Raw genomic sequence first — 18,348 nt, 5'->3', positions numbered from 1 at the left:
TAGGAAGTAATGCAAAAGGATGCTGGGTTGGGAGTCAGAAGACTTTGTTCAAGTGGTTGAATGAATTCAAGTCACTATGACCTCTTCCTTCTGGCCCAAATTCATTCATAAAGTGGAAATAAGAAGACTTGGATTACCTGTATTAGAGGATTATTGCAAGAGTCAAAGGAGATGAAGTGTGATGTAAACATCAATTCTAATCCCAATGCAAGAGGAAGTGACCATTAAAGATTCAAGATAACAGAAGAAATGCAACATACATTCAATTTGGGAGTTACTGCCATTGCTTTTGGCTAGATAATCAAAGATCACAGACGCCTAGAAAGAGCAACAGCCTTACCCCTAAATCTGAGCCTTTCATTTTATAAACAAGAAAACTAAAACTTGAAGAGGCTGTGATTCCACCAAGGTTATACTAGGTTATATTATTTTTTCCTCCTTCTTCCTGCAGTCCCCAAAAGAAAAACAAAACTCTAGTAACAAAGATAATTAAACAAAACAAATTTACACAGTGGCCATGTCAAAAAATGTATATTGCCTTCTATTTCTGAGTCTATTACCTCTCTGTCAAGAAGTGGGTAGCATTCTTTAACACTGGGCCTCTGAAATCAAGGTACCAACCTGGTGTTTAAGGTGGTGCCATCATCAGCACTTTACACGAGCAAAAGAAAAAAAAGGAAGGGAAAGGAAGATGAATAGCCATAGTGGATCACAAAAGGGAAGTAAAATATTCAAGGAGCTCTCAAGGAAGAAGGGGAGGACTAAGCATCACGACATAGTAGCCTACCCTAGATGTAAAGGAAAACAAATAAGTCAAGACAAAAAAGTGTAGAATTGCCTTTGGGGAAATTCACTGATAAAAGAAGGAGAAAGAGACTATAAGAAAAAAAAGCAAGAAGGATGGGAAAAGGTTTTATTTGTTCATCTATAGGAGAACAGAGCAAGTCTGCAAGCAGAATGAAAGGAACTAGTGAAGTAAAAAAAATTAAAGATGCAAGAGACAGGAAGTATGACTGCCAGGAAAAGATCCCAGAAGAGTGAGGAGGGGACACTGAAATAGCAGAATTAGAAAGGAGGAGGAAACATTTCTTCCTCTGACATAGGAAAAAAATTTTAGGGCAGAAAAAAAAATTTGAGGGAATTCACATGCAAACTCATAATTAAAAGCAACAAGGTCAATTTCTTAAGGATGAAGAGGGCAGAAGTAGGGTTGGGGGGGTTAGTTATAGAAAAGATTTGGAACAGCCACAATGGAAAAGAAAGAGTGAATGAGTAAGAGATGAATGGAAGGACTGCTGAGATGCAAGGAACAACCCAATTTTCAAATCAGAAAGTGTGAATTTTTAGAAATATAATCATCAAAGTGTTATGACCTTCTCCAACAACATTCCAGCACCCCAGTCAAGGAATGGAAAAGCACCTGGTCAAGAATTCAAGCTGACCATGGTAGGTAGGGGACCCAAGAGAAGCAAGGAGACTAATAAATAGAGAAGTCTAGATAAGGCCAAAGAGCAGTTTCCTCCTAGAGAAAGGAGGATTGTGGTCAGAGAAGTAAATTAAGTTCCTTTCAAAAAGCATTTATTAAATACCTACTATGTACAAAGCACTGTACTAACAGCTCTGAAGATAAAAAGGCAAAAATTAAACAGACCCAGAGCTTGAGGAGTTTACATTCTAGGGAAGTGACTCCACATATGTACAAATAGGTACATACGAAGTATATATGGTGTAGGAGGAGAACTAACAACTTGAGGGGGGAAAGGAGATGGGGAAGGAAGATGTCAGATTATATAAAGAAAAAAAGTAGAACACAGAATACTACATACAAGGAATTGCAAGTAGGTACTTTTTTCCATTTTTCTAGAATATTGCATGTACAAAGTGAAACAATACGAAATGCGTCTGGAAAGACAGGCTGGAGCCAGACCGTGAAAGGCTCTAAGTGCCAAACAGAAGAGTTTCTATTTCATAATAGAGATAATAGGGAGTCACTAGAGATTCTTGAACAGTGGAGTGCCATGGTCAGACCTGTGATTTAGGAAGACCATTTTCAAAGCTCGGTGAAGGGATGCACTGGAGAGGAAAGAGCCTGGAAACAGGGAGACCAATTAGGACTGCTACAGATCAGGCAAAAGGTGCTTATGGGTTTGCACTAGGGTAGTATCGTCAAAGTATAGGGAAGAAGAAAGGCATCAAAAATACTGTGGAGATAGAATAGATGACACTGGCAGTTAATGCTCGTGTGAGTAAAGTGACAGTGAGAAGTCAGACATAACATCAAAACTGCAAACCTGTATGCCTAGGAGGACAGTGGTGCCAGTAACAGTAAGTTTGACCAGGTGATGATTGAGATATCTATAGGGCACCTCTACAGAGGTAGAGATATAAAATAGGCATGTAAGTTGGGACTGTAAGAGAGAAATAATGGCTTCATATGTTGATTTAAGAGTCATCTGCAGAGATGATGAATAGAACCCAAGCAAGCTGATGACATCTTAGAGGTGGTATACAGTTTCTGAGAAACTGACATCTTAAAAGCACACACTCACAAAATAATTGCCATCTGCTGCTCCCCAGATAGCAGTGGTGGCAAGGGGTTGACTAGGGAACTTGAGAAGCAACTCGGGGATCAAGAGGTCATGTGTCACCAATTAAATAGCCCTGGGTTTCTTAATAAACTACCTTCTATTAGAGAAGGTATGGACCTGATTTAGCATCTCCTTCCTTCCTCTCTACCCCGATACCATGAACTCAAGTGGCTCCCACTAGCACTACCAGCTTCCTAAAGCAGGAAGGGATTCCTCTAGGGTTATGGGTAGTTCCTTATCCAGCACCATCTACTCTGAGTAGCAGGAGTTGTCAATCACAAAGATTGTATGCTTGGCAGTCAAATCAAGCTCCTTATAAAGGTGGAGTGGAGAGAGGTGTAGAAGGACAGGGAGAGGTCCTTAAGTATGGCACATTTGACAGAGAACTCCTTCTCCCTCCCTTCCCTTGGCATGTTATAGGAGATTCACTGGAATTTGGTCATTTAAAGCCAGAAATTTTGCCCCTAATAAGTTTCAAGGGAGATTTACATTAGATCTTACAACAAGATTAGATAACTGTTGTTTTTTTAATGAAAATTAAATTGTCACCATGCCCCACTAATATAAGCACTATTCTCAACCTTTAAAGAAAGGGAGGGGAAGAGAAAGGCAAGGAGAAAGAAGGAGTGACAGGGACCCAATCTATTGAACATAAAACTGTTTCTTTTCATCCAGGAGACTCAATTTTTATATAAGCCTAAATGTCAGCTGCACCCCAGTCATATCACTAAAACAACACTCTCATCAAGGAAGAGTTTTCCTCTGTGTTTCTGCATCTGGAGAACATATTCTATATACCATATGCAATGAGTTTTTATTTCCTTTGTGTTTTTGTAAAAAAAAAAAAAGTTTCTTTTATCCTATGGAAAAGAAATGGTAAGCTCTGGAGAATTAATTGATTAGCAAGTTACTTCTATACTACAAATGCTATTCAGCTTAAGATAAGAGATTAATTTGAAATTCAACCCAAGATAAAAGGAAATGTCTCACTTCCAACATACCTATTTATACTCACAGATGACTATCTGTAGTAAAACCAAGGGTATTCTTTTTTTCTCTTTCTTCTTTCTGTTCAGAGAAAAGGAATTTGAGGCGATGGCAGTTTTCATGGAGAAGACTTCTGAAATTTGGTACAGAAAGGAAGCACTAACAAAAACATGCTGAGTTGTTTTAATTGGTTTTTTTAATCACTGTAAAAGGTACAACTGTGTAAATCCAACTGAACAACTTAATGTTATAAAATGTGCTGTTTTGAGAATACACTTAATGTTTTTTTAATGCAAGAAAACTGAAAATTTCAAATATATATGTATGTATGTATGTATATATAAATGTGTGTGTGTTTATGTATATACAAACACTGAACTTGCTTTAAAACTTAGATAGCTGAAAGTAAACTTTTTCATCTTAGGTTTCTTACCTTAAAAAAAAATAACACTACTGTAAGCTATCCCATTTTCTTTGTAATAAAATAAAATTTATATTTCAAAACTCTAACTACATACCTTCATATTTGCCACCATCGCACCTCCTCTCAACCAACCATACACTGCTGAAGCTCAAATCCCCCACTGGATGAGAGTATCATTAATGAAATCTAATTTCACTCTGTGCAGTTAAAATGTCCATCTGTTCCATTAGAACATTAGAAGCCTCATACAATCTGTCAAAGTGATATGCAACCTCTTATAAGCACTGGCCATACTGCAGAAGAAACCAAACTGTTCTGATCTGAAAGGAACAGAGAAAGCACCCAACATTTTAAGTATGTTCATCAATTTGTTTACAATCCTTTAATTTAACATAGTAAAAACAGCAAGAACTCTAAGCCAATACACAGAGGCAAGATATATTAGAATGAGTACTGGATTGGAAATCCAATCCAATCCAATCTTTGACAGTAGTCCTATGATGCCTAATGAGTATGGGAGAATGTCCATGTCTTGTCCCACTCCTGAGAACCAGCTCTGAGGATTTGGCTCTTTAACCAGCTTTTAGCCCCGGAGATTAGGCTTGTAACATGGTATTAGCAGTCTCTCTTCCTCAGGATTTCAACTTTATTATTTTGGCCATGTGGAGAGAGATGAGTGTACAAATGATAGCAAGAAATCATATCTCTAAGTTGGGTCATCAAACTGCTCCTTCCCTCTACCAAACTGATCTGTCTCTAAGCATTCACAACAAAGAGTACAACCATATAACTATATAACCAAATACAGTAGAAAACTCACTTTCTTCCCCTTATGGAGTACCAAAATGGAGTCAGGAATGGATTGGTCAAATCCACCGCACCTCAAAAGAAAAGCTCTCTCAATACAAGTAGAAATGCTGTTCCAAAAAAAATGTCCTGGGGCAGCTAGGTAGAGCAATGGATAGAGCACTGGCCCTGGAGTCAGGAGGACTTGAGTTCAAATCCGCCTCAGACATATAACACTTACTACCAGTGTGACTCTGGGCAAGTCACTTAACCCCAATTGCCTCACTCAAAAAAAAAAAGCAATATAGCTCCAATCATACAGTACTTGAATGAGAAAAACAAATTCCTATATACAGAACTTCTCCTGAACAAGAACCAGCATGGCAACTTGACTAGCACTGCATTTATGACCTCAGTATGGTAAGCCACTTCCCCTCTCAGGACTGCAGTGTCCTCAACCGTAAATTAAAGAAGGAACAGACATTGCATATTACAGTGAAAATACTTAACAATTACATTTCATACTTTCCTTTACTCTATCTGGGTCTTTAGAAAGCATCAGGAACTTGGGAATATGAGGCCAATATTCTAACATATTAGGAAGTGAAGCAGGCATATGAATTAAAGTCTATCTCCATTGGATGCAGCTGAATCAGAACAAGATTCACTAAAGATGGAAGTAGCAAGAACAGAACAAATCTCTTCCTACAAGGGGGATAAGCTTAGTGAATTAGATTTTGAATGAAATTTAGCAATTTCCAATTACCTCATCCATAAAAACTGAGTCATTTGTCACTACCTGGTTAAGTATATGTGTATTTATACATATATGCATATGTATGTGTGTATACATATATATATGCTTTTAAAAATAAAAATAAAACACTGTACATGGTAAAGTTCACAATTTCTTATGACTCTCTTCCCTTTTCTTTGTCTTGAGATATTTGTGATTGGCTATGACCACTGAATTCACAATAAAAAAGATTGTATTTTAATTACCTCACCCAAATTTGATATTTCTAATTAAATTCATCACCCTGGCAATGAGTGTCTCTGAATTTATCTGGGTTGGCCCTCAAATAAACATTCACTGACCAGGGCTAAACTCCAGTTCGGTAGAACTTGCCAGACCTTGTGTTCAGAGGATTAACCCCACATCAATTCATAAGGACTTGAGCAGATTTTATACTTATATATCATTCAAATAATTGGCTATTCAATTAAAAAGCATAGGGTATGAAGGTCTGAGTTAAAAGAAAATCTGACATTCTACTCTAAATCTAAGACTGTGAGTCTGTTTCACTAGCACTGAATTATTTTTTTAAAAGTACTTTGTAGTAGGTATTTTTAATGATGTTTTGAAAGAATTTAGCATAATGCTATGAGCAAATGCTAGATTTGGAGCCCGAGGACTTATCTGCTCTGCCACCTGTGTAACCTTGAACAATTCACTTAATCTCTCTGGGCCTCAGCTTCCTCCTCTGTAAAATGAGAGGGTTAGGATAGGTGACCCACACAGTACCTTGCAGCTCTAAATCTATACACCTATGATAACTAGGTGTCTCAAGAACTACTAGGACACTGCAATACAAACTTTCCCACAAGTGGTTTCACCTGTTCAATGTGTAGTTTCACAGAATGGGATAACGGGATCATGAGACAGAAGGGATCTCAAAGAGCACTGTCTAACCCTCACATCTTATGAATAAGGAAACTGAGGCCCAGGGACTCGCCCAATAGGAAATGAGTCCATTTTGTTATGAACAAATTCAGTTTCCAAAGAACATGTCAAAAAATTCTTAGGATTAAAAAAAAAGCCACAGTATTCACAAATATAAATTCTCACATAAGTTAAAAATAAAGCATTTTTTTTTTACTATTTTCCTGCTTGGAATCTCTGGGTTCCAAAGATCTATTATGAGACACCTTTGTTTAATGGGCAAAGAGCAACAGTCAGAGTCAAAAGACTGAACTCAAGTCTCAGCTCTATTACTTTAAATAACTGGTTTCTGGTGCACATCACTCAAAGATCGCAAGCCTCATTTTTCTTACCTGCAAAATGTCACACTTGCACTGTCACAGGGGCAGCTCTGAGTGTAATATGTTTCAAAAGTCACTTCTACAGAAGATGTTTTCACTATTACTACAGCTTTAACAGCCAAATGGAATGTTTAAGATTTAGCAGCTGATGCCGGCAATTTTTTAGAAAATTGAGGGGAGTGAATAGAGATACTTTGAGAGAAACTATGAAGAAGAATGAGAGAAAGAGGGTGAGGGAGGAGCATCTGCGTTGTTAGAACTGTTTTAATTTATTTTATGAAGAAATATTACAAAAAGAATCTTATGAAGAGTCCAAAAACTGTTCAGGTCAATTGAGAGAAACTGACGACACTGCTTATTTTTCTGTCATGGCCAGAGAGAAACTGAAGAAAGAGAAGAAAAGGATGGAGGTTCCTTTTTGATGGGAACTCTTCTAACCTTTATCTTGAAAAAGGATGAAGAGAATCCTTATGAAGAGACTGATATCTACAGTGAACTAAATTGTGGGACTATATTTTCAGAAATAAGTCATCTCCAGTTACAGTGGTAGTATGACATGGCTCTCTGGCTGTGATCTTTCTCACAACAAGTGTACATAATTATTTATACCTTTATTGTATTATTGACTTTATTGTTAACAAATTACATACTCAGTAATATTAAGGAAATTAATATATCTAGATACGAGTTTACTATTGGGAAAGGCAGTTACTCCAGTTCATTAAATAATATCTGATGAACTGATGGGGACACTCTCTCTGAGTTAAGTAATTGAGAAATGTCAAAATCTTATTAATTAATGAAAATATATGCAATCATACACTTAGATTACTCTAGATATCAGGAAAAGATTAAATATGAGATCAAGTTAAGTAGTAACCTAAGGGTGATTTACAAGTAAAGTTAATTGACCTATGTATTCCTGTTACAAGTGGGGAGGGTGGAAAGGAGAGGGAGGGGCATCCCTTAATTTCTGCTATGTGAGAATCAAATGAAAGGCATTCCAGGATCTCTATAATCTGGTACCACACCTTATCTTTTTGGACAAATTGGACTATTCTCTGTCCCAGAGGAATATATCTGACTTTCTCCTATCTACATACTTCCCTATCCCCAGAATATATCCTCTCCACCCCACATTCAGTTATTGAATTCCAACCTATCCTTTAAAGCCCAACTGAAATACCACTCTTTCATGCAATCTTTCCTACTCTCTCTCATCTGCAAAGACCTTCTACTCATCCCTCCCCTATACATCACATTTTTTGCTGAGTCATTTTTCAGCCCCATCCAACTCTTGGTGACCTCAACTAGGGTTATCTTGGCAGAGATACTGGAATGGATTGCCATTTCCTTCTCTAGCTCATTTTACAGATAAGGAAACTGAAGCAAACAGGGTTAAGTGACTCGCCCAAGGTCACACAGCTAGGACGTGTCTGAGGCCAGATCTGAACTCTTAGTTAGGAGTCTTCCTAAGTGAAGGCCCAGTATTTTATCCACTGTGCCACCTAGCTGTTCCTACATATCACACAGCATTTTGCTTTGCACCTAACTTAACTCATTATTACATGGCAATATTAACTATGGGTTCAAGACAAGTGTCAGCCTTACCACTGTGGCACAAGACCTTTTCACAAGCAGCAATATAAGATACATGTCTTGGGTTCCATAAGATCAAACATCCTATTATTTAAACTTTTTCTGCCCATCTTCAGCATGATACAGTACACAGTAAAGGCTTAATAAATGTTTGTTCAATGACTATTACCTTTACAATTGAATTAAAAATAAAATGTAGAACTTTATCATTTCTGTATGCTATAAATAATCTACAATCATTTTAATTAATGCAAACAGATACAAAACAATATCAATTTACATCCCAAAACACATCTTCCTATTTCACATCTAAAATTAAATACTTCAAATCCTTTGTGAAACAGTAGGAAACAGTTCTGGATTTGGAGACAGGACATAAGTTCAATTTCTGGCCCTGTGACCTACCAATGCCCTCCAAGAGACTTCAGGAAATACGAATAAATTCTCTGCACTTGATTCCTCATCTATCAAATGAAGGAGATTAGACAAAAGACCTCTGAGGTCCCTGCCAGTTCTACAATCTGCAAGTACAGTTTAGATAATGCTTTCCTCACAACAATGCTGAGATAGGTCGAATCAAGGGTGGTCTTACCAGTTCCTTGAATTGTTTCAAATACCTTGATTTTACTGTAGCTGGACCATGAAAGCTAGATACAAACACAAACAGCAAATAACTGTAAAAAATGCACAAACTGAGGAAGAGTATACCCCTTCAAACTTATACAGAGCAGAAGTTCTAGTACTTATTCCTTCAGATTAGGCTCACCTTTGGTTTTCTAAAGAACAAAAAAGGAGTATGAAGCCAAACACATGTCTACAATGTCAATCCAACTACTTCAGATTGAAAACCCTTGATTAAGGGCATATTATTAGTACCATGCCAGATAAAACTGGGGGGGGGGGGGAACCCTTTAAAAAAAGCCTTCTTTTCCCAAGGATTCTCAGGCTGCTTTAGACATTTTGATGTCATCTCTTTTTCCCTCTTGAAATGCCAGGCCCCTTTAAATGAATTGTTTTTCTATTGAGTGACTTCAGGATTCCTCAGATTTTGCAGGACAATTAAGCCCTTTCTCCTATCCAGCTAGAATGTTCAACCCTGGAACATGGCAAAATCATTCCTCTAAGATGCTTCGTTTGACAGATGTCTCATTAATTCATTTCAAAGCTAGAGCAGGAGATGCCTCTGAAAAGAAAAATAAAATCACCTATTCTAAGTTTTGCCCACCCTCTTAAAGGCTGCTAACTCAAAAAATTCATCTAGTTTCTCTCACCCAGGAAGAACTAATGATCATGTGAAACAAAGATACTAGTGGCAGGTGGCATCTCTGAATCTCCTGTCATTAGGGAAATGCCTATTTAAAAAAACATCACTGCCTCAGTGACACAAACACTGTAGAGGAAGAATCACACAGAAACCATCATTCAGTTGCTTAACAGATTCTAACAACTGTGTGGTTTTGTGGGAACAGCTCTGGACTAGGAATTAGAAAGACAAAATTCAAGACCCAGCTTAGTCAGTAACTTTATGTGACCTTGGACAAATCCCTTCATCTCTTTCTGGATCCCATTCTCCTCATCTGTAAAACTAAGAGAGCTGAATTAGATGATCTCGAAGTTCCCTTCCAGCACTACGTTCCATCATTCCACCACTACCATTCCATCATTCCACCACGTTAACAATAAAGGACTACAACATGGACAAATTCTAGTTAAGAAGTGACATCCAAACACCCTATCTGGATAAGCCTTTCCCCCTCCCATAATTTTTATGTAACACGGCGTTTTCATTGTAAATGTTCTTAGTATCTTATCATAAATAAGCTCTCTTCCTGTCTCTAACTTCAGTTGAATAGTTGCCACAATCTAATGTTAATGGCTGAATCTTCACTCATATCCACACAAATACTGCCTAAAATGACGAACGTTAAATCCCATCAACAAAAAATTTAATACCTCAAGAATCTGATCAGTGTGAATATTCTCTCCACTGAAGCAGATCAAAACACCACTGCAACTTCAGTATAAGATTTTCATGAGTTGTGGTGGCCCCAAAATTCATCATCCTTAAGCCAACATGGTGATGAACTTCTCTGGGCTTAGCTCCGCTGGCTGCGAGACAACAAAGGCTGTCACTTAAGCCCACACTCAAAGCTTTTCCAACTTGGTAGGACTTCCTAGAGCTTGTGCTAGCATTGCCTTTGAGAGCCCATGGTCACTACCATGGGAGGGTCAAGTACAGGAAGGCTTTAACTTGGCAGAGTTAAACAACAAAGTTTAACAAATGCAAGTCTACTTTAACGAGAGACTGAAAAAATAGAATTCTTCATATTACCTAAAATGTCAGGGTGACTGTTACTAAATGTTCATTCAGTGTCTGTACTGTCCATTTATTTGTTCCCTTGAATAATAATTTTTACATGTTAAAAAGCTGCATTGTAAAGATGAACACATGTGTATGAGAATTACTACTTGCAACTACTATGTTGCAAGCAAAAATAGCAGATTTTCTGAACATTTTTAAGCGAAGTGAATAATTCAAATGTTAGAAAAGTATAAAATTGGACACAGTTTAGTAAAAAGAAGATTCAGCTGCAAGTTGGAACACCTGTATTGTATTCTCAGCTCTGCTGTGGACACAAAACCTCAGGCAAGATAGTCAAATCTCTCTAACCATGAGTTTCTCCATCTCTAAAAAAGGAATGATACCTGTTCCTCCCTACTTCACAGGTTTTTGTAAGAAATTAAATGAGATAATACATGTGAACATATTTCTATTTCTCATGTAAAGACAACAAAATTCAATGCCATCATTATCATAGATATGAAACCATGGTGGTAAAGGAAAAGACAGAATGCACTTTAGGAAAGATTCAAACCCTTTGTTCTTAAAATTAAAAGACTGTTCTCAACTACACACTGGTATCACATATTCATACTGTGTTATCCAATAGTACTGTAATTACAGTAATAAGAACCTGACAGTCAATATTACAGCTTAATGATGAAAAACACCTTCTAGGTTTTCATATATCTGGTGCAAGATTTTATAATTTCCAGAAAGATGAAGAGAGGAAACAGGAAAGGTAAAGACATTCACTTCAGAGCAATCCCAATGAGTCACACATCAAAATGCCTGGTAGGAATATTCATTACACACAATGGATGGGTTGTCAACACCATTTCTCCTTGTTAAAACTTAAATTTGGCTTTGAAAATGCAGTGGAAAGGAGTTCTATTCCGAAAAAGAAAACATATGGCTTAACACTGCTCCACTATATCATCAACAGGATCTTGGTTCTAGTTGCTACAGCATTCTAATCACTAATATTTATGATTCCATAAGTTATGCCAATCAGTTTACATTCATGGAATTTTTTATTATGTATGACAATTCTCTTTCTGGCAAATTTTAACATGATTTTAAAATGTAATCAAATTTCAAAATCTCTTCTACAATGACCAGATAATACCTCAACAGCTTTTACATGCAGCAACTTCAGATGAAGAAACTGTCACATTAGAAGATTGTTATCTTTAAATCAGCTTAGAGAATGGCTGCTTACCAGGTAATAACTTTTTTCAAAATAAGTTCTCATGAACAGTACTATAATTAGATACATGAACTTCAAATCTACTGAAGAAATTAATTTTATCCCTCCAATAAATATTTAAATTGAGATCCTAAAATCACCTTTCCCTGATTTTGAAGAATTCTCTGGTTCAGCTTATGTAAAGCAACACAGAAAAATAACTTGATTTAGGTTATCCCAAGAGAAAGAAAATTCTCAAGTAATAAATACTAAAAATTAAATTTATTTTAAAGATAAGCTGCATTTAAATACAGAATTTTTTTTAATGGTTGCAGGTTCTTGAGTCTTTCTTTAATCCCAACTATATAAACAGAAAGACAACACTGCTATTTAATCATGAAGTACAAAATGAAGCTATGAAGAATATTTCAGCAACAGCAGCTGAATTCTCTCATTCTCTTTGCAAAGGAAGTCATTCAGAACAAACACCAAAATTAGCCTATTTATATCTTTACAGGAAAGAATGATTGTAACATAAAACACTGACTGGCCTACTATGTGCTATTTAGTAAATTACTTTAAGCCTCCCCAATACATGGGGCTGAGAGCCACCCCTACTGTGAGATCACTTTTTGGCAAGATCTTTTCATTTTTCAACAACTTAGATCAATCTCATTAATTGTTATCTGTAACAAGTGTTATATAGAACTTCTAGTGCATTCACTTAATAATTTTTTGGTCCAAAGTAATTTTGACTTAAGAAGAGAAAATGGAACATGGAACAAAAGATTTATGAAAAATGCGACAACTTCTTTATCTGACCCTTAATGACTGGCTCCAAATTCATGCTTTGATGTGGGGTAGTAACATCAGTGTTTAACAGTATTAATTTGTATTCATATTTTCAATGAAGAAAAAAGTAATGTGAAACCTTTACAATATTTTGACAAAGCAGTGGTGCCATTTAGCACCACTAACACTGGTAAAATTAAAAATACAAAATATCCTTTTTGATTTAGAGACATTTGCTCATTACATTTATTTTGATCATAAGACTGACCTATACTCCAGAGTGACATTAGACATATTTTTGCTCCAATAGTAATGTTTAATGCTTTGATAAAGTAATAACATTTTACAAATTCTATGAAAAGCAGGAAAAAGAGATGGAATTGTTACCTGGGTCAAGAAAAAAAATCACCCACCTCCTAACCTGTAAAGAATTTCAAAAGCTGAACATTTTACTTTATTACATATATCAAACTTTTGAAAGGTACTTCATTCAATTCAGACATTAGCTGTATTTTCCTAATCTAAGAGAAATAATGAATAATTTTAGAAAAACTTGAATGAAACTCAGTGGAGTAACATCTCCAAACATAGTTTACCCAGTTTCATCTCCATGTATACGAATAAACTTTTTTCCAACTGATCAGATCTAAGCATCAATAAAAACCAATTAGAGACATAGAAAGTCTTGCAAATTTTAATATTTATCAATATAACAATAAGAGTGTGGTTAGGATTTATGGAACTACACATCATACATTTGGACTAAGCATATATATTTAATATTCTGTCCCTAGCAAAGTACTGGAAAGTTGGTAGGAAATCTCTTATGCTTTAGCCAAGACATGCTATAATATAACCTCTCATTATAATATAACTCTCATTTAAAAAAAATCCCTCAGACCAGAGAAAAGTAAGCATGCAGATGGTTTATATATAAGCCACAAAAATGTCAACTAGAATGCTGTGTTCAGCTCTTCCAAAAGCCAGCATCTCCCCAAGCTCTCTCAGCTGAAAAAGCAACAACAGTCAACCTGGGACTCCAGAAGACCTGGGCTTCAGATCAAACCTGAAGAGAACCAGGTGAGCCTGCTATTCATACCTTCTTGTGATTCAAATAAGACCTGGCTACTAAGAATGACCAGCACCTATGCTAAGTCACAGTGGAAGATTTCAATGGTCAGTTCTTCTCAGGACTAAAACCACCAAGGAAGCAACACAACAAGAAACAGAAGAGACAGCTGGACTAACCATTTTAAACAGCAGGATCAAACCTGAAACTGTAGTACAAGGAAGAAAGTGAGGGAAAACATTCAAGAATGTGTCAACAAAAGCTGATCAGGAGAACAAAATCAAATGTCAGGAGCAAAGCAAGTGTATTGAGGTTACTTAGGGATGTCATGAGCATGGGTGAGGACAGTAAAAATGAGTTCACATACATTTTGTTGTTTTCTATAAATTGAAAATCATGAATGATAGAGAGTTTCTTAATATCAAAAATTCTCATATCCACAGACCAATTAGGAGGGAAGGGTCTGTAGGGGGAGCAACCTAAACCTTAAATACATGTTGCATCTTATAGTTACCCAATGTAGCATACCTACTTCTGTGATTAAGCCACCATCACCACCACCCTCAGCACTTTGACTAAAACCTTAAAGATTAAGAAATTAATGGATGAAAACACACAGGAGGTGTTACATTTACTCTTGAATAAGTTGATACACTCAAGAGGGAAGTGGAAACATTTTCTTCTCCAGAAAAATAGGTTCATATCTAATACCACAGGGATGATGTCTTTCGGTAACTGACCTTATGCAGCAAGTCCTTTTCTTACCTGCATAGAAGCGGATGAGACACCCGATCTCCGAATCCATGCCCTCCTCCTGCACCCTCCACAGCTCCCTAAATCCCAGTTGGAAGAGGTAGTCATTTTGGATCTGCAGTGGCTTCTCGTGTGCCTCCAGCCGACGGGTCGTCTCCCCGTGAAACTGCACGTACAGGGTTGGCATCGGGGCCACAGCTCCTCCGTTCCCAGGAGGCAATGGCTTGAGCTCCCCACTAACCCCTCCTGCAGTCGCCTTCTCCAGAGGCCCGTCCTGGGCGACCCCTCCCCGGCTGTCCACCCCCTTCGGGGCTTTCGGTGGTGACTGTGCTGGGGCAGCAAGTGAAGGATGGAGTGGCGGGAAATCGCCGGGCTTCTCTGCCACCGGCCCGCCCGCCCGAGACAGAGCTGAGGCGCCCGGGTGATGGGCGAGGCCCGACCCCTCCGTCGGAGCCGGGGCAGGGGCAAGGGTGGAATCGGCCTCCAGCTCCTCGGAGGAGGAAGAGCTGCCACCGCCGCCGCCACTGCTGTAGGGGTCCAGCCGGTCGGACACGCTCTCGGCGCTGGGGCTCAGGCTGAAACTCTCCGTGTCCGAGGCCGGGCCTCCCACCACGCCGTCCACCGGCCGTAGGTCACCCAGCAGGGAGCCGGGGACCCCAGCGTACAGTTCCCCGGAGCTGAAGTCCGAAGGCGCTGGGCTGCCGTGGGTCAGGCACCCCACAAATCTCCCCGCCCCGTCGCTCCGAAGCGGCAGATCCCCAGGGGGCGTGCGCGGCTTCCCCCCGACGGCGGACTCGGCGGACTCCCCAAGCCCGTTCTTCCTCCGCTGCTGCGCCCCGGGCTCATCCTCGGGTGCTGTCAATCCGGGACGCGAGACGGGGCCTTCGGGGCCCCGGGCCACCTGCCCCCCCGCAACCGCCGGAGGGGACGCCCCCGTGGCCGGCCGTCGGGGCGTCCGCAGCAGGTCCTACCCAGTGTGGCTGAGGCTGGGCCGGCGGCGAGGGCCCCCTGCCCAGAACCTTCATCACCACGCTGCCTCCGCCGCCTTTGTGCCCCAGCTGCAGCAGGCGGGCCGCCACCTCGCCGGCCGTGGTGTCCAGCGTGCAAAGCACCGGGCGCAGGTAGGTCGAGGCCATGTGGCGGTCAAAGACGTGCACGCAGCCCCGCTGCAGCTGGTGCCTCACCCAGTCCCGGTCGGACGGCTGCAGCTGCATCATCTGTCGATGCTTCAGCAGCAGCGTCTTCCTGTCCAGGCTCCGGGTGCACAGCGACGCCGAGGCCGAACAAGAGGCGGCCAGGCTGGCAGCGCTGGCAGAGTGGGAGGCGGCGGCGGCCGAGGAAGAAGAGGAGGAGGAGGAGGAGGAGGAGGTGGCGGCGGCGGACAGATTCCTCTTCAGCCGCCCCCTCCGGAGGAGCAGGGAGTTAGCGCCGCTGCCCGCCCCGGGGGCCGGGAGAGCCCCGTTGGCCGCGAGCAGGGGCGCCCCTCTCCTCCTCCTCCGTACGGTGCCCCCGGCTTTGCCCGGCAGCGCCCCGGCGGGGGCCTCTTCCCCGGCCCCGCCGCCCGAGAGGAACTGCATGTTCGGGGTCCCCGAGGGCAGGGGGCTCTCTGGGCTCCGGCCGCCGCCCCCCGCCGTCACCGCCAGAGCTGCTGCCGCCGCCGCCGGAGCCGGAGCCCGGTCCTCCCTGCTGGTCTCTGGGAGTCGCTGCACCGTGGCCGCGGCGGCGGGCTCCATTGCAGTGGAGCTGTGCGTCTCCCCCCCCAGCTCCGGAGCGAGGAGAAGGGAGCGGGAGGAGGTGAAGCGAAGGTGGGAGAGGGCGGCGGCGGCGGAGGAGGAGGGGGAGGAACCGGGGAGGAGAAGCCAATGGCGTTCGGGGCTGCCGTTCCAGGGGATTATGTGGCAATTCGGAGCATTCCGTCGGTGTCTCGGGGTTCCATCCCGCGCACCCGCCTCACCGCCACCGCCTCCTCCTCCTCCCCGCCCCGGGCTTGGGCGCCCAGGCCGCTAGCCACGCCCCCTCCCCCCACCTCCCCGGGCGAACCAGCAGGCCAGGAGAAGTGCTCATTGAATATTAATCAAGCCGTGGTCAGGGGAGGGTGGAAGGCGGGAGGGAGCGAGGGGAGGGCAGCTCCGTGCCGGTTCATGAATATGCATCGTTGGCATGACGGCATTCCACGGCGAGATGGGGCGGGGCGCGGGGAGGGCCCAAGAGAGACCGTGGAGGGAGGTGGGGCTTCAGGGTAAACAAACGTGACGCGTGCGTACAGGGGCTGTTTCCTGGGAGGTTTCTCTCCGCCGCAGCTACTGAGGAGGCCTGCAGGTGGGAAAAGGAGGAGGAGGATGGAGGGTGGGAAATTGAGAACCCCCAAGCTGCGCGCAGCATCTTGGGAAATGTAGTTCCAATTGAATAGAACGCTACCCGCAAATGGAAAGCGAAAGACTACGAATCCCGGCGGACCGTTCATACCAGCCTTCCCTCTCTAGCCCTGGAGCTGGGCTGTGTGGAATGGGAATTGTGCCCTCTACTGTTGGACGGGGAGTTGGGAGGGGCGTTTGTTGGGTCTGTCAGTTAGTGCCCTGGTTCCTTCCCGCTGCCTGATGACCGTTGAGGACACTTAGCCTATGATGTCCCCTTCACACATTTTTCCTCACCCACAACGGCCTAATGACAACCGAGCCCATACTGCTTGGGACGTGTGTGTCCTTCAGCTTTGGGCGAGGAACGTGGACTTCGGCCTCTTTGTGTGCTGGAGGTTGACCTGGGTTTGAATCCAGACACTGCCCGTAACACCTGTGACCTTGAGCCTGTCACCTCAGTGGAGGTTCAGCAAGTAGCCTTCATTTTCCTTATCTGTACGAGGAAAGGAGACACTTGGGTAGCTCAGTAGATAGAGCTGTGGGCCTGAAGTCAGGAAGACCTGAGTTCAAATGCAGCTTCAGACACTGACTAGCTGTGTGATCCTGGGCAAGTCGTTTAACTTATATCTGCCTTAATCTATTGGAGAAAGAAACAGCAATATCTTTGCCAAGAAAACCCCATCGACAATAGGGTCCATCTGGTCAGGAAGACAGAGACGACTGAACAACAACAAAAAATGAAGGCGTTGGACTAGATATATTAAGTCAATCAAAGAGTTTTTATTAAGCAGCTACTCTGTCCCAAGCCCTGTGCAAGATCCTAAGAATGCAGACAAATTCAGCAGCCTCTGTCCACAGGATAGGAGGTGCTGATGAGCTGACCTAGGTGATTTGCTTTCCCATGACCTGCCTAACAAACCCTGTTTAAAGTGAGAGTGTTGATTATCAAATGATTTCCTCTGGGCCACAATAATAGAATTTTGAGCTAGGGGATATATTGAAGATCACCTAGACTACACCTAGACCAGAAGTTCTCAAAGTATGGCCTGGAGAACTCTGGGAGTCCCAGAGACCCTTTCAGGGGATCCACAAGGCCAAAACTTTCCATAATAATACTATGACATTTTCATTTGCAGTATGGTAAATATCAACAGATACTGAAAAAACCACGTGAAAGCTTTTTTTCGAGGGGTCCTTATTAATTTGGGAGGCAGATCCCCGGTACAATGGATAGATCCGGGCCTGAAGTCAGGAAGACTCATCTGAAGAATATTGTGAAGTTGTGAAGACACAACTGAACAACAAATAACAATAATTTTTTAATAAAACTCTAAAGGTATTCTGAGACCAAAAAGTTTGAGCCAACTAAAAAGTCAGACCAATTGCCTTTTATTTTGCAGATGAAGACATTGAGGCTCAG

At 41.6% G+C, this 18,348-nt stretch overlaps 1 protein-coding gene across 1 annotated transcript in view; it reads right to left on the bottom strand.

Moving 5' to 3' along the window:
• PHLPP1 (PH domain and leucine rich repeat protein phosphatase 1) overlaps positions 1-16,547 on the bottom strand; it is a 278,290-nt gene extending 261,743 nt beyond the window's left edge. Inside the window, 2 exon segments of the mRNA XM_020995722.2 lie at positions 14,584-15,472; positions 15,474-16,547. Of these exon segments, the coding sequence (XP_020851381.1) occupies positions 14,584-15,472; positions 15,474-16,304 (1,720 nt within the window). The 5' untranslated portion in view covers positions 16,305-16,547.
• Positions 16,548-18,348: the final 1,801 nt, after the last annotated feature.

This window comes from Phascolarctos cinereus, unplaced genomic scaffold (assembly GCF_003287225.1).
Source record: "Phascolarctos cinereus isolate Bilbo 61053 unplaced genomic scaffold, phaCin_HiC Scaffold_4;HRSCAF=312, whole genome shotgun sequence".
Classification (NCBI taxonomy): Eukaryota; Metazoa; Chordata; class Mammalia; order Diprotodontia; family Phascolarctidae; genus Phascolarctos; species Phascolarctos cinereus.
The sequence above is the reverse complement of the archived record's forward strand: the minus strand, read 5'-3'. Positions and strand labels throughout refer to the sequence as shown.